General features: G+C 39.0%; 1 protein-coding gene and 1 long non-coding RNA gene across 3 annotated transcripts in view; one reads left to right on the top strand and one right to left on the bottom strand.

Annotated features, from left to right (window-relative positions):
* UBE3D (ubiquitin protein ligase E3D) overlaps positions 1-2,634 on the top strand; it is an 81,785-nt gene extending 79,151 nt beyond the window's left edge. For both annotated transcript variants that reach the window (XM_027645055.1, XM_027645053.1), the window contains one exon: positions 1,037-2,634. In XM_027645055.1, coding sequence (XP_027500856.1) covers positions 1,037-1,049 — 13 coding nt within the window. In that variant the 3' untranslated portion in view covers positions 1,050-2,634. The remainder of the gene's footprint in view (positions 1-1,036) is intronic.
* Positions 2,635-10,469: 7,835 nt separating this feature from the next.
* On the bottom strand, positions 10,470-16,289 carry LOC113947794. Its single transcript, XR_003527865.1, has 3 exons — positions 15,997-16,289; positions 13,184-13,501; positions 10,470-12,110 (listed from the first exon to the last, which is right to left on the bottom strand). It is a non-coding gene; the product is annotated as an uncharacterized LOC113947794 (long non-coding RNA).
* Between the last annotated feature and the right edge of the window lie 4,958 nt (positions 16,290-21,247).

Genomic DNA, 21,247 nt, shown 5'->3' with positions numbered 1-21,247 from the left:
AAAGGTCTTGGAGAGAACAAAGGGGAAGTGTTTATCTCACTTTTTTTTTTTTAGTCTGTTTCTCATGGGGTAGGAGAAACAGGTTATATATTTTCAGGAGATGATTGTGTAACCTGGTAGACTTTTTTTTTCTTTCTTTCTTTTTTCTTTTCTTTTGTGCCCTTCTGTGATGGAACCTGTCCATCAGTTTTTCTGTCTTTGTGATCAGCAAAAAATATGTGAAGCAATCTCCTTGGCAGATAAGATCTGGATGTGTGATTGTGTTTCCAGTCAGCTAGCTTAATTTCTGCGTTAGTATCATGCAGGTCCTGAAGAAAGCTAAACCAAAACCAAAACCATACAGGAGAAACTACTGCATGGATGTGACAAAGAACGAATGAGTTGGGACAGCAGAAATCCTGTAGGTCTCTTGTATTTGATAGATCACCTTCCCTCTAAATAGTTTTTACACAGTTGACTTAGTCCACTAAAGAGAAAAGGTACCTCATTTGCTATCTTCTGATCGTATACAAGTATTTGTCTTCTCTCCTAGGGTAGGATTTTGGTTCCTGGTCATTTTAAAATGTAAGGCATTTTTTCTTTATGACTTTGGACTTTTCATTGTGACTTTGGAATCAGGATTTGACTTATAGTGACAGCACTGTTCAAACAGCATTCAGACAGACCAGGGAATGTATCAAAGGTTTAATCTTAACTAGTTTCAAAATACTATTAAATAGCCTTTTAAGTTAGATGAGATGACTACCTTGTGCTTTTTTATTCTGGGGAAAAAAGAAAGTTTTGATACGTAGTTCAGCAACCCTTGCAGTGCTTGAGCAAAAAGAAAGCTTGGGAATTTTTAGGAGACCTACTAGGTGGAAAAGACGTGGGAAAGTAACACTGCTCTCAAGTATAGCCTCTGTTTTCTTATTGCATTAGTGTGTTATTAGGTAAAAATATTATTATAATATATAATTTCTGTTGATACAAAGAAACATCTTTGTTTTACCTGCACTGTAAAGACTAATCAGAATATTGTTTCTGCTTCCTTTTATAGGTTGCCTTTTTGAAGATGTGAAGAATGCATATACAGTTGAAAACTATTGTCAAAGTTATTTTCAGCAGAAATATGTACAGATAACTTCCGGTGATGTGACTTCTAGAAAAAATCCACTGGCAATCCGAAAGAACATGGGTGTGTGGTGTGTATTCTTCATATCTGAATGTGTTTCAAAACCAAAGACAGAGCTGACTTTTGCATCCAGTACATTCTTAGATGTCATTCTAAGAGTGAGTTACCTGTGACTCCTCTGACATCCAGCTGGGATGACTATTATGATGTCTTCGTTGCCAAAACACCTTTATCAGTGTTTGGTAGCAATGTATATGTCCTTAGGAAAGTTCACAACTGTAGCAAATATTTTAAAATATTTAATGTCATGGATACTAATGTAAGTTCTTTATTTTCTGTTTTGGTGAAGTTAGAGGTCCAACTTTAAAACATAAAATCTAGTTTTTGTAAAACTTATATGTTTCTCGTCTATATGGTTTCCACATTAAGGTTTACCTTTCTGCTTGTGAGGGAAGGCAGTTTCTGTATACCTACACCGTATATAAGGTTTTTTTAAACTGACAATGTTTTGGTTACTGGGAATAATTATTCCTTCAACTTCAAAAAAGTGTGTGATGAGTGACTCTGCAGAAACTGCTGGAGGTGAAAGATACTTGTGGAAAGTCAATACAGCTGCTCTGTTGTTCTCTGTTGTGGATGCTCAGCTGCCTTCCATGGGAGTGATAGCATATTTACATGGGACACAGAAGCTGTTACCATTTTGGTTTTGGAGTGGATTATTTGCTTAGTTGCCAGCAAGTTTTGCCTTCCTTTGTGCGGGGAAGCAGGATGGCCCAAGTTCGTAGGCCAAAGATCAGAAAAGAAGTCTCCTGCAATTTTTGCCTCAATTCCTGCTTGTTGGGATGGACTGCTCTTGAGTTAGAAGGAGGTGATCCTTTAATATCTTATCCCAGATATCCCAGACCATTCCAGTGTCTTATTCCATACCTGCCTTGCTTATCTGTAGATTTCCTTAAACAACTGCTCTTGGCAAAATAGTCAGGTACTGGAATGGTTCATCTGACCTAGTGTGACAAGTCTTGTGTTCTCAAAATACATACCAGAAGGTATCCAAATGGGAAAAAAAAAAAAAAAAAAGAGAAGGAGAGAGCCTGTTTATGTAGGCTGGCCTGTTAAAACTCCATCTTTTAACTCTTACAATAAAAAAATGCTACCTTTTTGGAAAGCAGCAATATTTTGGGGAAATGAATTCTGGAGGGAATATTGTTGTTAGATGAGTTTGAAAATGTCTGAATTTCAAGGAAAGTTTACACTCTCTTTACTTATTAAATGATCCTAATGTAAGAAGTGACCCTACAAAGTGTGGAACACCTGAGGTTTACACATCCAAAGACAGGTAGCTGAGGCCTCCCAGCACCCAGTTTGTATATTATTTTTCTGTTATTATTTTAGTTTTCAGTATTAAAGGATGAACAGAATTATTCTGAATGTTGTATTCAGTGACTAAGTTATCTAGCTCCAAGATATTTTGTCCATGCACCAATGTTTAGCCATTTTATGAATAAAATATTTTTTCTAAATTAGTTTACTGTTTGTTTTGCTTAATTTCTGTGACAGTTTCAGCTTCCCAGAGTACGACTGAGCAATTTGCAGAGGAAAGTCATTCATATCACACCGAAATACTCCAACTTTAAAATCTTTTTCAGCCTCTTTAAATGACCCCTTTTATTGTTTTGCATATATGGGGCAATCTTAGGTTAGGGAATATTTGTGCTTTTAAGGTTCAATCTCTGTCATGTCCTGCCCCATTTGGTATCGTGGCCATAAAGAGTTAATTGGCCTCTGGTAACATACATGGTTCCAGAATTATGAGTGCAGACATTCCATTGGAAGTATTTTTTTGGGACAGTGCCCTTCCAGAGATGAAAGACCAATCAACCCAATCCAGCCTGGTCTGTCTCTCACCTCTAGGAGTTAATGGCTCCCATTATGCTACTACAACATCAGCGCTGCATCAGGCTCAGGAAGGAAATCCTGAGAGAGTGCCAAGCCCAGTGTGTGCACTTAAAACATGAAATTTCTTGTCAGCTTGTCCTCTCTATGTATGTTTAAAGCTTTTGCTTATTCTTTTTTACCCTATACATTGGTGAGCAGAGTCTGCCTGGGGTGGAGTTAACATTCTTCATAGCAGCATGTATAGTGCTGCAGTATGGATTTGTGGCTCCAAGCAGTGCTGGTAGCACACCAGTGTTTTGACTGTAGCTGAACCTTTTCTCATTTCCCCCCTATGCTCACCTGTCCCAGTAAACAGGCTGAAGGTGGGCAAGAAGTTAGGAGGGGGGACACAGCAGGAACAGCTGACCTGAATTGGCCAAAGGGATATTCTGTGCCATACGGCATCAAGCATAGCAGAGAAACTGGGGATAGTGGAAGAAAGGGGAGGAGAGGGGTTACTTCCAAGGTGTTGGTTGCTCAGAGAATAGCTGAGCATCATCCTCTTTGTGGGAGGTGATGAGTTACTACCTTTGCATCACTTGGTTTCATTTTTGTTTGGTTGTTTGGATTTTTTTCTCTTTCCTTCACATATTAAACTGTCTTTCAACCTACAGGATTTCTTGCTTTTTTCTTCCTGTTCTCTGCCCCATCGTGCTCATGGAGGAATGAGGGGTGCACGAGCAACTGGATGGGTGCTTAGCTGCTGGCCAGGGTTGATGTACCACAATTGGAAGTAGAATTGTGAAATCACCAAAGGAAAAAGAATAAAAAACTCTGCTCCAGCTGCCCTCCCATTTGGGGGCATTTTTCTGCCCCAGTTTCCCAATGGTCACAGTTATCTGTATCTATGGGAGTGGCAGGGCAAATTGACACACTTGGTGTCATGTTTCCCTTTCCTTGGTTCTAGCTCTGAGACCTCCATTGACATTTAACTATTGAAATTATAGGCAAAATATCAGACCACGTGATATTGTATAATTGATAATTGATAATATAGAATTGGGGTGTTTCCATTTGAAAGTAGATTTCTTTGGCCATGTTTAGAAAAGATCTGGTCTTATGCTTTCCCAGGTACCAGGCACCTGTCCTTAAAAGTGCTTTTTAGATTGCAACAGGCATATAAAAAACATTATTCAGAACTCTGGTTTCTGCAGACAAATTTATTGGTGCTTTTTTTTTCCACCTCCTATTTATTATGTCACCTTTCCTACAGAGCCAGTAGTGGATTAGAGGTGTGAGAGCTTCATTTGACACTTTCTTGCATTCTAAATTCTTTATAAAAGCAAAACTTGGCCTTTTTTATCTTTGCAGTGAACCAGGGGCTCTCATAAAAAATGGACTTAGGTTCAGAAAAACTGTCAAGTTCAACTCAAGGCTTCTTTCTTCACCTTTGCCTATGACTGCTCTTGCCTCCATTTCTCTCCCTGTTGAAGAGTGTAATATTTAGTTTTACTGTTTTCTTGTTGACAGCAGCATTTGGAAAAGTAACGTAAGTACAAAGCATAATTAGGTACTGTGTTATTTTCTTTGCATCCAGAGTTAGTAGTCTAAATATCATGTTTGGATACATCCATAACAGAAAGCTTGTTTCATTTTGAAATGTGCAGACACCATCTCCATGCAGATGGAAAAGCATGCAGCAAGATAGGGACTGGCCTAGCAGCTGTGCTCTTACAAAATATTTGGTCCTTCTTATCGTTTGCCCTCTCTCTCTGGCATTTTGTGTCTGTTACAGTCTGCATTCTTCACTGCAGAAAGTGTCTTAATTTTTGCTTTCTGTAGTGCCAAGCATGGTGTTAGTCCTGAAGTAATAATATTTAATCAACAATGACATCAAGAAGTCCCCAGCTTGCATTAACTGAGATGGATGTGCATCCTTTCATAATGTGCAGTTACCAAATAGTGTATGGCGCAAGAAGAGATTAAAAATGACAGCTTTAATTCTAATATACCGTCAGATTATAAAACTGGCTATTGGTGTGGTGCAGAAAACATGCCTGTCAGACCAGTACTGTACTTGCCATTTGCAACAACAGACAACAATTTTGTTTCTGGCATTAACAGGTCACAGGGCAATTCTATTTGTGTAGGGCTTGCTGCTTCGTTTAAACAAGTTTGACCATTTAACTGGGATAGTTAAATTGGCATACCAAATTGAGTCCCAGTGGGGCTATTTTAATTCCAAAATTAGTGTGACTTTCTAGCTTAGTTTAAATCCCTGCTAGAGTAGGTTAGGATAAACTGAACAATCATAACAAATGAGTTAATCAGAGAGCTGTACTGGTCTTATCCTGTGAGTTGAGTGGCAAGTTCTAGTTTACTGCCATTTTACTTTTCTGTGTAGAGAAACTTTTATATATAAGAAGCAACTTTAATTAAAATTTACAATGGATGATTCTGCTCTCAAACATTCTGGGCTTAAATGCAAATGCTTTTCAGTAATTTTCATTTTGTTTTGCTGCCTAATTTTTCATTCCTCCAGAACATCACTTTGTGGTTACAATTTTAGACTTTGTGTCCTACCATTTCTCTTCTAGCCAACGGTGCTCCATTATAAATGACAGATAGCTTGTTTGAGGTATTGAATTAGCTCATAACTCTCATTCCTTTTGGTTTACCTCCATGGGTTTTCTTGCTACTGTTGTATCACTGTTGTAGAAGCACTGCAAAATCTGCAGATGGACAAATTATGGAAACATTGAGCAATTCTGTCTTTTGAAACTGTTTCAGTTTATTCATTCAGATCATGCTGAATTGCCTCACAGCAGACACCATGAAGCATTTGCTGATGTTCACAGATTCAGGAAATTTTGCAGGTTCACATGCAGATTGCTCAGTAGCAACATTTATGTCTTCCAATACCTGATTGATTAAAGCAGGGCATTTTTCTAACTGTGGACAGCAATGGCTGTGTTCAGATCCCATGGTACTGTGGTTCAGTGTGTTCAGCTGTGTTCTCTTAAACATGGCAGTAATGCTATGGTCTCTCTGCCACATGCTCCATTCCCTTCCGATCATCTTACACATGGATTATATAGGTATGTATTCTGTGTTTTTAGTGATAGATACTTCTTCTACCCACTTATATTCAGTGATTATATAAATGTGTATCAATTTATCAGAGTAAACAGTAGAAAACTGTTTATTTCTGAATATAAAACATCAGCATGTCTTATGTGCTTTCAGTCACTTCCTCAAGTTTGCAAAGCATTTTATTATTTATCTTCTTTTGCAAAACTGAGTTTTCTGTAGTGCAGGCAGGATGGCAGAATTGCAGATGGGCAACATGTTTGTGTCAGCTCCACTAGGGGCTTGTGAAACAACCTTTACACCTTCTTTACACCTTCATTACTGACACCAGGTAATTGCAATCGCAATGGGTTGACTATCTTGTCTTTCACCTATGTGTGTTTCCCCTCCTTTAAAACTATGACTGTATCATAAAGGTCATGACTCTCCTATCAGTGACAAGGTCATTTGTTCAGCAGTGCAACTGGGAAAAAAGTCCCTGTTTGGCCATAAATTGAGTTACACAGATGAAGAGCAGACCATCAAGTACAATAAAGCTGATGTAGCTGTCCCAACTTTAATGGAACCATTGCCAGTTTATATCAGCCAACGATGTTCAGTGTAATAGGAGGGAGATGAAGTCTCTTGTCTTCTCCTGTCAGCCCCACTCCAGAATACAGAACTGAGTTGGCACACATATAGAAAGAGGGCTGGTCTGAGAAAGGCCTGAGACCACATCTGGACAGATGTGGAGTCAGTTGCTGTCACTGTGCTATCCTAATGTGAAGGCTCAGCAGAGCTCAGAAGTGAAAATGCAGAGACATTGGCGGTAAAGCAAGAGAGGAGAAAGAAATTCCGTGCTCTGTCAGCTCTGCATGATGTAGTCGTAGATTAATAGACTTACTGAGTATATCCATGATGCAATGGCTCTGCTCTCAACTTCTTTGTCAACTGTGTCAGAAGTTTCTAGTTTCTGTCTGTGACTAATGGGAAGCATGACATGCAATAATCCAATTGTATAGTTAGTGTGGGCTGTTTGCTCAGATTACTTGACTTGTCCTTTACCAGACTTTGATTTGTGTGGACATAATATGAAAAGGGCAAGCACAGTCCTTTGTTTGAGCTTTGAAAGAAAATGGAGGTATGGACAATTTACAGCGTGTGCTTTGTTGCTGTAAAGAGGTTTTGTGACTTCATTGGAATAAATATTTTCAAACACGTGAAGCAAGATGAAAATGCACTGAATTAAGAGTGCCTTTTAAATTTGTGGCTATTGGGAAGAAGATACATGTTGCTGTTTTAGTTGATTCACAGTAATTATTAAGATCATATTTTGTGGTTGAGGTGCACAAAAATATCTCAACTGTTGCAGCCTCTTATCTCAAGAGTACAAAGAGCAGTGTCTGTTCCGATCCAGCAAGCACATCTCTGGCAGCTCAGGCAGTTCTCCGGGTAGGTAAGTAAACAAGGCATGAGTGAGCCCCATAGAGGACAGGGAACATAGTGCAACAGAGGGCTCTCTGTAAGATGCTTAGAGGGAAAATACATTAACAGTGCACCTGAAGGAAACATTTTTTCTGTCCTTAAAAGTGCTTTTTAGATTGCAACAGGCATATAAAAAACATCTTGATAAGCTGGGGATTTTGGAATTGGCATCATTATTTGTGAATGAAAACATGTTTTCTGGCCTGTTGGGTTTTTTTCAATGATAGCGTGAACTCAAAAGAACATCTTGTCATACAGTAATGCTGATTTAGTTTGCAAATATATCTACTTACCTGTGGATTTATTAATGTGTGTGTTACAATCTGTACCTTCCTTCTCTTCCAGATTTTGACACTTGCTCAGCAAGAGCAACCATTTACACAAGAGTATATTAGCTTTCACCAAATTTAGAAAATTTTTGTTTGAAGTAGAAATGAGTTGCAATTTGTTGTTATAGTTACCAGAAGACTAGTAAGTAAAAAAGACCTCACATGGGCTATTTTCTTTGTAGTTTATCATTTCACATTTTAACCTGGATTTTTGTCTCTTATTCTACTAAGCAGGTGTTACAGTATCAGTATTTAACATTTTTATTTTGATCATAGAACATAATTTTAAAGCATTTTTGAAAGGGCTGGATTTCAGAACCTGTAAGACTTTTCCATTCCTTAGACAAAATCTCCTGTTACAGCTGGCGCTCTTCCATATGGTTTTCTCTCATATGAGTACTTTCATATCCCGATCCACCCTAAATTTAATCACTTTGAGAGGGGCGGGGGGGGGCGATGCCTGTCCTGCCATCCTTACTGGAAACCTGACCCCAAGTCTCACTGTTCTGATAGGAGTCTTTTGATTTCTGGGGTAACTGGTGGATCATAGCAAACATTCCAACTCTTCTTCCATTTCCAACTGTAGAGACCTAAAGAATGCCATTATTCTCTGGCAGAAAAATCTGATTATTTCATAAGAGCATGACCTTGTGCTTTGTGTGTTTGATCCTTTTCTTAGCTTTCTTGATCCTCACCTTTATTTATGATGCTTCTGACTGTCACATCAGTAAATGTTCTTAAAACATTTCTAGTGGACCATGTCACTGTGCTATGGTCACTAGTGAAAATGTTTATTAAGATCAGCTTATAGGCAAACTACTATTCCCTGAAGTTGGTTACTTCTCTATCTGGTTTCCATTGAGAATTTGAACCTTGGGAGTTCATTTCAGACCTCAGCAGGAGTCAGGATCTCAATGCCATCATCCTGAGCCCTGTGCTAGTCCTGATCTACCAAGCAGATTCACCCCTTCAGCTGTTATTGACACTCACTGGGCCATACATTTTCCTGACTATACACATAAGAAAAATGCTGTAGTGAATGGAGTTCCCCCTGGTCTGTAGTAAACGGGTGTTGATATATTATATACTTCAACTATTAGACAAAAATTGCAGATTATCTCATTGTTATTTAATGCTCTGTTGCTGGTCCATTTGATTTTTTTTTTTTGTCCCTACTGAATTCTGGAGTGGTTTGTTAATTTTAATATTTGCTACAAAAGAATGTGATTCTAGTGACCAAATGCTCCTGTAAAAACACAGTGTTATACTCTATCTCTTCTGTCATGAATGCCAAACAAAGCCTCATGATAGATTGAAATCAAATAATAGTAGTTGGAGCAAGACACTGGTCAAATTCCAGTATTGTTAATGGAAAGTGTTGCTCCTCTGAGCTTGGATACTCCATACTACAGTTTTGATAGCTATGTGACTACAGACAGGACCTGGGAGATTCAAACTTTTCCTGCCTGAGTGTGCAAACTTTCAAGGAGATATCTGACAGACCTCTGACAGATCTGTGCTTTGGTTTTTCCATATGTAATGTTATTTATATCCCAGGCTAATAATAATGCACTATATCCTATATAAGTTTTTTTTTAACTACGAACTCTCCAGATCCGTCATTCTGCGTGGTGGGAGTTTGTCATCACTGTAGTGTTGGAGCAGCTTTGTGCATTCTGTAACACAGGTAGCACCTCTCAAGCGTGACCTACCCTTTCTCTCTGCAGAAAGGAGGTGCAAAATGCCTGTTGTCTTGATCTTGTGGGGATGAGCATGGTGTGGTTGCCTGCTTGTTTTAAATGTACGACCTTCTTGGTGACACTGTTAGAAGAGGCAAGTGACAGAAGCGTGCCTGGGAGGGGAAGGTGTTTGGGTTTGCCATGGTCCAGAGTTTCCACGTGAGGTCCCTCCATAAGTGAAAGGGCCACTGTGAAAAGTTTTTCTCTTGTGGGAAGTGTATAGCTATCCTGAGCTCAGATTTTCAGGTATCTTGAAGAAATTACTTTGGTATCATGGACTTGATTCAAAGCTTCATAAGACAGCAGCACAAACAGCAGGTGCTAGGTCATTGACATATTTTATTAAAGTCTAGTTGGAAGAATTTTTTTTATCGTTAAGTTGTGTTTAAAAACATTGAATATACACTGCTCCATTTTTGCCCTGTCACTAGCAGTCTTTCTAAAGCGCAGGCTACACTGATCAGCCAAAGGCTGGTTGGTCTGTCACCATGATGTTCTGCATTCCTCTGCCTACCACCAACAACTAGAAATGTTTTGTCTTGCTTAAGTCCATTTCAAGTAACAGTTCATGTCAGTTTAGCAATGTTCAAACATAAGCTTGCTAATGGTAGTGGCCTGACTTTAGGGAAGGATGGATGAATGAGCAGAGTCTCTGCAGTAATCTTTGTCTGATTAGCAATGTGATTTATGTATACCATGGTCTTTATTACCCTGATGCATGCACAACAAATGCACAGGAATGACATGTACAGCTGCAGAAGGTAATCCAAGCTATTGTTAGTTATTAATTTAATGTAATCCTCTAATCAAAGATGATACAGTAATGCACAAAAGGACACATGTAAATTTATATTTGGTATTTTCTGCCATGAAGTTTTTTGTCACATAATCTAAGCAGGGTTTTAAGGTTTTGATGATGTATATGAAAAGGATTTTAATTATTTAGAGGAAAACATTAGGAATTCTGATTTGTCATGTGTTTAGACACAGTCTCCAATGAAACTGTGGGGACTTGCTACTTCAGGTAACTGTACCTTGTGCATCTGATTTCATGAAGAATTCAAGATCAAAGGTAACATTAGATCAGTCTTAATACTGACATAATTTGTTGATAATAAGGAAATTTGGACTTCTTATCCTTCTAATGAAATGGTGTTGCACACATTGCAAATCTCTGGTAATTTCATTTTCCTGTAATTCCTAAAGAGAATAGGCAAGTAACAGTGCGCCGGGCCATTTTATCAGGAAATTGAGGGCCATCTTCACTAGTTTTTCTAGACAGCTTTTCTCCTTCCCTCTGTGTTGTTGTTTTTCAAAATTGCATTGCTTTGGTACCATCTCACTTCTGCAAAAGACAATTTTGTTAAATGTATTCCCAAATGCACTGATGAAGTTATAACTGTTTGGCAAAGGCTTGGAGACAAAGACGCTGCTGTGAAAAATGAGTCTTGTCAACAGAGAACTGATTTGTGATCACTGAATTTGGACAACGTGGTCAATGTTGTATTATCTGTTTGTCTCCCACTTTCATGTGTACCCACTATCCCAAGGGAGTTGTTATATGTCAGGAGCATCTATATGGACTCTGTCAACTCTTCTTTACTGTCAAATTATATCAGAACAGAGACATTTTCTATCTTTCAGCACTGTGGCTTTTGCCCAGTGTAACTGGATATCCTGGGGCTTTGTGGCTGGCACGCTGGGATTTGGACATTTAGTTCTTTTTTTGTGCATCTGTACCTGCTTTGTCTTTCTTCTGTGCTTACAAAATGGGAGAAAAGCAGAAAAGCACGGTCTAGTCTTGAGAGGGATGTTATTAGGAGAAACGTGCTAAAAGACTGTAAGAAGCCAAGGATTTAGTAGATGAAATGTGAATTTGCTATAGACTGTTTCTAAAAGAAGGCGTATCTTGTTCCATACTAATAGTTGTGTGGCATTTTGGCACATAAGTGAAAAGCTGTTGCTCCCAGTGTCTGCTAGGAGATCATATTATTTCCTTCTCTTTACTCGTAATGCGTTTACCCTGCCTGTGATTTATGTAGCCAGGAACAAGAACTGAAGCACTTACACAGGGGAGATGTGTAAGTGCTTGCATGGGTTCCTTGTATGTCAGAACTGTTAAAAGCTAGTCTTCAGATCTATAACCCATAGGACAGTGTTTCTGAAGAGAACACCTTAAACCTGTTTGTATTTATTTATTAGTTTCACTGCTGTGTTATTTCTATCCTCTTTAACAGCTGATATCGTCCCATGTTTTTCAAGATCCCAGGGTTTTTATTGTAGCTGCAATTGTTCTTTTGTTGAGATCAGCAGAGCAGCTGGGCTTCTACAGCAGACAGAGACAGCAGGTCTATTTTAGTCAATGAGCTAATAGTTTATGCGAGTCTAGGAAATTCTGCTTTTTATTAAACTGCAGCAGCTTGTTCATACTCTGGTGGACTTGTCATTAATATAATATCCAGTCTTCATAAAATGTGCACTGCTTGTTTTGTCCTAATCCATCTGTTCGAAAAATGAAAAGTTAAATGGGCTATGAAGTATGTGTGTTGCTTTGATCACAGATTTGGAATTTCCTGCCTCATATAAAGGAGCAAAGATTAGCCTTAAAAGGAGCAAAGATTAGCCTTAAAGATGTAACTTCAGTCTAACACCCAGATCTAACATTTGCATTGCAAAAGGGGGAACAATCATGTCTTTGCAAGGTATTCTAGGAGACCCCTTTTCCAAAGTAGAAAATCTGCACTTCAGATGCTCAGATAAATTGTCTGAAGTGTCCCTTCTTTTACAGACAGCTGCTAAGACCTAGGAGGGATGCTGTCTATCCTTGTTGCCACTGACTGAAGCATAGGAGGTGACTTCTCAAGTATGTGCTATTTTTGTATAATCTGAGTTTCATTGTATTAGTTGGGCTGAACATCCTACAGGTCATTAGGAAGGGTATGTAATATAGGAAGGTTTAACAGAGGTGCACGCACAGAAATGTCCTGTCCCTCATATAGATGGTATCAGAAAAAATTTCACGTATTTGCTGATGTTCCTTTGCTACTTGAATATCCAGCAAGAGAAACAGCACCTGAAGAGTAAGGCAAATATTACATGAAACAGGCTAGAAAGCTAGAAGACGAACTCTTCCAGTGAGCCATGATGACTGGCTGCATTCTCACTAAAACCCTACCATCCAGGCCTTTTCCTTTCATGCTGTTAATGCACCATGCAAATAATCTGATGTCTATGTAACCTGTATCTCTTTTGTCAGTAAGAACGTAGCCCTCTAACCTCTGAAAGTCACACCAACTTCCCTGGGCAATTACTTTGGCCATTTTGTGCTAGAAATGGTCATTTAGTACTGCACTAACTTAAAAAAAAAAGTTTTAAATTACCCTGAATGGAACTTTAAAAGATGACAAGAAGGGACCAAAGGGAGAAGAACTAGACTTCAGCTCTCCATATTCTGCATATAACAGAGCCAGAATAACATAGTACCCCATTCTCTCTGTAACAGGAAAAATCCTTTAGACTGGCTCTCCTGTGCAACCACTGCAAAGGCAGTTTAAATGCAGCAGAAACAGACTCACTGACAAAGCTGTGAGCAGGTTCTAATTTGCAACATCCTGTTCAACTCAGGCATCCAAAAGGTCCATGAGCAGAAGTCACTGCAAATGTGTCCAACCTCCTGGTGATCGTCACTTGTGTAGGTGTTAGTGCTGAACACTTTCTCACCTCCTGGAATGCAGGAGAGCTTTTGCTTTGCAAAGTTTTCAGTTGTTGCAGTTTATCTGAAATTCCCCTGGTCAAAGGTTCATGTGCTTTGTAAAGCTGAGCTTCCAGGCCAGCATGTAGAAGGTATGGAACTGGAACATATGTGCTCCTGAGAGGTGCCTTTCTAATTCTTCCTGGTGGGAAGGTGGGTGAAGAAATTATTAAACATGGATTCTATTATGCCTTTTTAAAAACAGTTTAAATTAAAGAAATACACGTTTAGGAAACAGTAATGGATCCACGCACTGCTTAAAAAGTGAAACAAACATGAACACTTGCAAAATGACATTAAAAACTTAATTTTAAAACATTTTAATAATTTCACAGTAAGACAAGGAAGTTCCAATTAGAAAACTATCCAGTGTCAGAGGGGCAGCACGGAATGCTGTTGGATATCTGAGCCCTCAGCTGACAAATGGTTTCTAATTTGGGGCCAAATTAAACTCTCATTTACGCTGGCATGTGTCCCCAGGAACTCTTTTCACTTCATCAGGGTACTTGAGTCTTACCCCTATGTAGCTGAGACCATAAATGAGCCCTTTTGAAGCTTTTTACTACTGAGAATTCTTTCAGAGCCTCATCATTATTTAAGTTCTTTCCTGAATAATGAACAGGCAGAGACAGTAGAGAGAAAAGACTGACAGGCTGTTATAAAACAATAAAATGACCTGAAACTTGATGATTCTGACTCTATTATAGTTAGCACTCTTCAAGTTAGTCCTTATTGTTTACCTCCCACATTTAAATCCACTAAACATTGGGAATCCAGAAACTCCAGATTATTAAGGTATTGAGTGGACATGATTACAGCATATAGCATTGTGTTATTCCTGTGGAGGCTTTTCAGAATTGTCTTTCAATGACTTCTTTCCAAGCCTAAGTAAAACAGATCTTTACAGCTGGACATTTGTGTGGCGTACTAGATACGTTCCATGTGAGTGTGACCTTCAAGCACTAGCTGTTATGGGCACATCTCTTGTGGTTAGCATGATAAATGATGCTACGCTGGCTAATTAAATCAATACATCTCATTAATGTCTTGCAGTTTCTGAATTTCTTGTCACTCTCTAGTCCCATGGAACACTTTCTGTATTTGCTCTTCTCAGATTGACATGCAATTTTTTCAGTCTTTCTCAACAGATACAGCAATTTCATCTGAAAGTAAGTTTGAGAAGTATATTTAGTATGTCCAATAAGAGAACAGTTGAAAGGTAACTGGTAGCACCTCCTGCTTCCCCATTAAATTTATTTTCACCCTTTCACAAATGGAGGACCTTCTGTGTCTTTTGGACTAAAGTTACAAGATAAACAATGGAAATAACTTTTTTTATTATTATTCAATGTGTTGGGAATTGTGTTAAGCAGGGAGAGAACAGCTGCTGAGAGATATTACATTAAAGAATGTAAAAAATCCTACAAGGATTTTCACTCTCTTGCAGTACTGACAAGGATCTGAGTAAGGAATATGGCAAAGAATATTGTCCCCATGCCTATTGTGTGTCTGTCTCTATGCTTCCACATAATAGAAAGCCTTTTTCTGGTCCCTTCTTGACTTTTGCAATGTATTAAAGACCTAATAAAAGAGGTTTAAAACCATTCCACACAAAAAGATCCCTGTTTTTCCACAAAAACAGTAGCCTAAATATCTCTCAGAATATGTTAATTGTCTCGGCTATTTTTCAGGGGTTTTTGTCCCCCAGTAAATTGTGTTTTCAATACCACCTCAGAACAGAAACAAAAATATTGATGTTTTGGGGTTTTGTGTTCTCTATAAATTTTGTTTTTCTTTTCTCTTCCATCCTTATTTACAATTCTTTTTCACAGGCCAACGAAAGGGAAGACAAGGGAAGAATTTTCTCCAGTTAAGCATTTCTCTTGAAGAGCTCGGAAGAAGCACATTTCTACAACAGCTAACCAAGAAAGAAGAAACAAAAAAGAGCAACTGCCAATGTTTTAGTCAAGCATAGCTTACCAACAACTCATGTCTGGATAGCTTGTTATGATTCAAGTGGACATATTTTAATAGGGGGAAAACCAAAGTTTGTTTGAATGCACTGAATACCAGTAATTCCCCAAGAGAGAGCTTCCTGGCTGTGGGCAAACACTACCCTTGACTTGGACTCTGTGACATAAATGCGTTTGATCGTCACACACTAATGCCCTTGGAGTTGCCCCCATCCCTGCAGCATGGTAGTGTGTAGGAACACAGCTTGGGTTCTCCGTGGGAATCCTGTCTTGCCTTTCTTGATTTGTAATGAGGCAACAGAAAGATTCTGGAGTGGAAACTGTGACAACAGCCCTCCCTGCACCCCTACAGCCACTAACTCCAGACCCCTGACCTGTGGTGCAAATGGGAAGGGAAAGGTAAGGAATAAGCAACCAAACCAGTAGATTTGTTAGGATGGAGTGCTGCCAGGGTAAAACACTGGCATGATTACACACAGAGCATCTTACTCAAAGACTTGTCCAGGAAGCCTTTTGCAGGTTACTGAAATCTGCTTTTTGTTGAGCCTGGACCTCTTGTGCAGGACTTTTCCTGCCTTCTTTGCACTATATATAGTAGGTATGTTAGCAAAGGCCCTGAATATAAAAGAAGTCCTCAGGTTCTGTTGCTTCATCTACCACTAACCTGTCACATCATGATTTGTCCTGCAAGAATTGGGGCTGCATTCTGAAATCCAGCTTGTTATCCAGAGGTGATTTAACACAGCTCTCGCCCATCTTTTTCCTGCAGTTAATAGAGCTGTCAGGTCCCCTGTCATTTCCTTGTCATTCTGTCACGAAACATATAGAAAGCCTTAAAGAAAACCTTAAAGGTCATCCCAGGAGCTTGAAATAAAATTGACCCTTATTCAAAAGTACACGCAAAATAGCTTGGACTTTTCCCTTCAACTGCTATTTATATTTGCCTCTTGTTCCACAGAGAGTTAATGTGTATTGAAAATATGACATTTTCCAGGAAAGTATCTGTTACAGGTGCCAAAGGCTGTTCTGTTGTCAATGCTTTGTGATATTTTCATGGCATGTTTGGAAGAAAGCTTTTTCTCTCTGTCTCCTTCAGTTGCCTTAAGCCCAGCATTACCGTCTCATTCAAGAGATGATAATGACTGTGTTCACTTGTTGCATTGGATGTTTGTGCCAAGGGTGTTTATGAATGTTCTAGCTGATTTTAAATACAAACTTCAGTGCCTGGAGACACCTTTGTATTAAAAGCAATTGACTCATCATAGCAGGGAAGGAGAGGTTCAGCAGGTAAAGTGGCACTCAGTCAAGAAGGTGCTTCTTGGCTAGTAAAGTACAGGGGATGACAGCTGCTCTGACAAAGTGACATTTGCATCTCCAGAGAAGTGAGACTTTCTTAATTTAACTGGAGAAGTGTCAAGATCATCTGCTGAGTAAGTTAGAAGGAAGTGAGTTTCAGATGGAAAGAAAGAAAATTTCAAGAGGAAAACTTAAATCTACTCAGAGCCCCTGGAAAGGACAGTAGTTGTAGGCATTGGTGTGGAGGAGAGGTTTTTCTCTAATTAGTGCAGTCTGTGACATATGGTACACAGGGAAACAGTGTCGTTGACGTGTCAGGAGAGTACCCACAGCAAATGAGAAGGATATGGAGTAAAAAGAACCTTTCATAATTTTCCTTATAAGCAGGCTGAGCATAGGCTTCTTTGTTATGCCTTAAACTCCTTTGTTACAGTGGTGTCTACTTTGGATGCTGTAAATAAATCCACTTGGATTTTGCTTTAACTCAGATGGACTTAAAGCACCTGGTTAAAAAGACATTTCATGCTGAAGGCTGGCACAGCACCACTAGGCAACTGGGGATGTGGTCACCTAGAAGCAACAAGGGGAAGTCACTTCTTCCCGCAGTGAGGGATCGCTACAGAGGCTCTTAGCAGGATGCTGGTGAGCATACCTGAATCTCAGTGGTCCTGAAGGAATTTGTCACCCATGCACTTGAGCCATGCTGTGTTTTAATTCCTCTCTGAAAGAGTGAACTTCTGTGTTAGAGTGAGTTTGTCTTTCTCCATTTCTTTCTTTGCTCATGAGCAGCTCCTGGTTTGCTGGGGATACAAGTAGTTTACTAGCAATCATGTCAGAACATTTGCTAGCAATTTACTCTGGCTTTTAAGTCATAAAGCAGCAAAGGGAATTACTGCTGCCATTTCCTAAGCAAGGCAACAAAGGCATAGATGTAATAATGCCTGCCCCTAAGTATTTGCCCATTTTTTTTCACATTCCTCTTTTTGTTTTCCCAAGCAAAAAGCATCACTCCGTAGCAACCATTTTAAGGCTGAGGGCACACTGAAAACAAGCTTGACAAATGAAAGTGAGATGCTGCAGCATGTGGGACTAGCAGAGCAGCCTGGTGGAATTATCAAGCTCATGCTGTGCATGGCCCCACTAGGCTGCATCCCTGGGAGTCACAGGGATGGGAAAATTGCAAGCAAGCACCTAATCTGGCAATCAGGAGCTGCTTATGAAACAGGCTTCTGTGTCTTAGCAACTCTGAACCCTTTCTAAGAGTTGAGTGCTGTGCTCTTTTTTTTTCGGAAAAAAAAAAAAGTGGTGAACATTAGGCTTGCTTTTTAACAGGAGTGGAGATGTGAAAGTCCCAGTTTTAAATGCTGACTAGGTGGGTACGGCACTTACCTGGGCTGTAGGAGGCACAGATTCAGACCCTACCTTTGCCTCAGGAGATCTGACCATCAGTGTTTGGTGAATATACTCATCACCAGGATGTGGGGTACCTAAGGCAGGACTCTTCCTAGATATGGGGCTGGCTCAGTGGTACCATCTAAAGACTCAGCAACAGGTGTGGCTCTGCTGTGCCAGCTGTGCAGTCCTGCCCACTTCTCCGTGCCAGCTCTGATGGCTTTCTGACCTCACAACACATTGCTATGATTCACAAAGCAGAAGACATTCACCCTGGTTTTATTGGTTTAGTTTCTCCTGGAAGAGGATTAAAAAGGGAAGACAAAGATTCTGAAGAGCAGGACTTTGTTCCTTGAGTATCAATGACTGATTGACTTGACCCTGCTGTACCATTTATGTAGGATCTCACCTGTCAAAGCTGCTCACTCAGGATATCACTGTAAAATATTCCCTGAGCTTGATAAAGACTCTTTAGCCCAAAGCTGAAATGCTCATCTTCAAAAGATGAGACATGGACTTTCTTTTCTTGCCATGTATTTCTCGCTGTATTGTTTTTTCCATTTGAAATCATACTGAGCACATTCCAGTTGTATACCTGTCATATACAGTAAAACTGAGATTCTGTGGTCTAAAATAATTGGCTAGGGCTCTCAAGCAGAGAAATGTAGGATTGATTGTGTTTTGATTCACACTGTGTAATCTTCAGTTATTAAATAAACCAAGACAGCTGAGTGTTCCCTTCCAAACTTATAAACATGTATAATTTTGAGGGACTTTGGCAAATGTACTGGTTACCTGCCCATAGTGTGGCTTCCTATGACATTTATGAGTACTGAGCTCGATAATGGATAGCTAGAAGTCTTCATATTCTCATCTGTCATTTTGTGCTCCTGTGGGTTCTACTTGCAACAAATGCTACTGAAAGGCATCAGCCCTTTGAGGAGATGCATAGGAAAATAATAAGGTGAAGTAGGTGTCTAATGTCTAGCCAAGAAGATATTAATACCAGTCCCCACTAAATAAAGTGTCAAACCTGTCAGTGTGACCATCAGGCAAGGAAGTTAAAAGGTAACAAATCAGTGTAGCTGAGTTTCAAGTATATCTTCCAGTTCTTATCAAAAATGGTTGTCATCATTCTTGGGGATCCTTATAGCAAAAAGTAAAAAAGGCTATATAAATGCCAGATTTTTTTTCTCTGGAGATTTTTTAATGCCAGTGAAAACTTACTGTTGCCCAGATCCATTAGTGCTGGTAGAGGCAGAGCATTTGACAACCATATTCTATCCATCCCCCATGAACAGTTTAGAAACTTGAGTGATTCAGAACATTCATTGTCTGGAGTCCAGGGTCATGGCTTATTAGATAGGCAATGACTAAAATAATTTCAGTGTCCATGACAGGCATCCATAGCAGGATGTTTGAATTCAGCCCTAAATCTTTTTGATAGTTTTGAAATTGTTACAAGGCATCAAATTTGTCAATTTTTTGGATTGGAAAAAGAAATTTGAAGTTTTATGCAAAAAAAAATATGGTACAACTATAAAGGAAAACTGTTTTGTTGTCTGGTCCCTGAGCCCAAAAATATCAATATGCACAAGGATAATAAATCTTACTGGGTTACTTTACACTGAATATGGTGACTGAGCACATTGAGAGCTTAGTACTCTTGATTTCAGTTAACTTGTTTCTTATACTTGACTGAATCCTACAAAGCTTGCCCAAAATGACATGGTACCACTCAGATATTCCGCAGCTGACTGTTCTCCATCAAGGCATGGTCCTGTTTTGTTATTAAATCAATGCTTATTTTATTTCCTCATTGTTTGTTCTGTTTCTTTTAAGGTTCTGCAGTTGAAATAATAATACTTCATTAGTGCTGACATTAAGGGGAAATTGCCAGATTCAAAATGATCGGTTATTGAAGCAGTATAACTCTCTGCTTCAGGACATATGTCTTGGATATGAGCAGATAAGTTATTCTATAACAGCCAAATTTAGGATTTTGGGAACTTCGTTTTGAAGCAACATGTTCTCATAGCACATAAGAAAGTTTGTGTTCATTACCAAAAAAGAGTTCACCCTCCAAAATAAACATTATCCAAGGTAACTTAAGGACTCCACGTATTTCTGCACTTGATTCACTACAGCAGATGTGTCTTATATATGTTATAAATCTCATATATGTTATATATGCATATATGCTATATACTTTATATATACTATCTTAGGATATATAAAACTATGCAAGATTTAGTAGGTTTCACTCATATTAGATAGTGAAACATCAGCTGATATGGCCTATATATTTAGGTTTAAAATATATGTTAGAGATACAGATAGTCTGGAGTATAATATAGTCAAGTTCAATTTGGTTTTGGTAAGGTGACTCCAAATCATATTAGGAGCTGGGAAGGCAGCTCCTGAGGCAGTCACAGTAATGATAGCTTTATCAGCGCTCATTCACCATTTTCAAGAACAAAGGTTAATAAACAGGAGATAGAATATTTATTCTAATATAGGTCCCTGGGGTACTAAGTCATCTTTAATGAGAAATGAGGTAATTACCAGTTCTGTCACCTTTCGTCTCTCAAATACACTTGAAACTGTTTAATATGAGGCCTGTGTTGTTCAGTGGAAAATAAAGACTTAGAAATTATTGTAAAGCATTTCAGTATTACTATATTAAAGACAGTGAAGCCTGAATATCGAATTTTGTATTTCAAGGCAATTTGAATTTTTTTCTTAATGAGAATGGAAGGAGATGTCAGGACAAAAAAATACATCAGTTGTCCTGGTCTGTCATCACCCTAGTCATCACAGACTACTAAGCTCCTCAAATTGGAGGTATTTTGCCTTTGAAATGGAAAACATAGAGGAAGAATTGGACTGTGACAAATTTTGGAAGGACACATTCCTAAATTTACATCATTTGCCTTATATGCAGAAAGCTTGTGGAGAGTGATATGAGATCAGCTAGGATGAAAAAAACCCCAGTATCACAAAAGTAACGCGTGAGAAGAAAGAACAAGGAACAGCTGCCACAATTAAAGGAAATACAGACTTCTGGAAGGCTGTGAGACTAATTTTCACTTGTTTTGCTATAGTTGCTGGTTCAAAGATTCTCAAAGCGGATTTAACTGCCTGTGCCTTTTTGCAATGTCAGAGCAGTGGAAAGGAGATACGATGTAGATGAGAACCACGTTCCGCAGAATTAGGTTATAGAAAGA

The sequence above is a fragment of the Corapipo altera genome, unplaced genomic scaffold, assembly GCF_003945725.1.
Source record: "Corapipo altera isolate COAL_440 unplaced genomic scaffold, ASM394572v1 2, whole genome shotgun sequence".
NCBI lineage: Eukaryota > Metazoa > Chordata > Aves > Passeriformes > Pipridae > Corapipo > Corapipo altera.
Note: the sequence above shows the minus strand (reverse complement) of the source record. Positions and strands in the feature narration are given on the sequence as shown.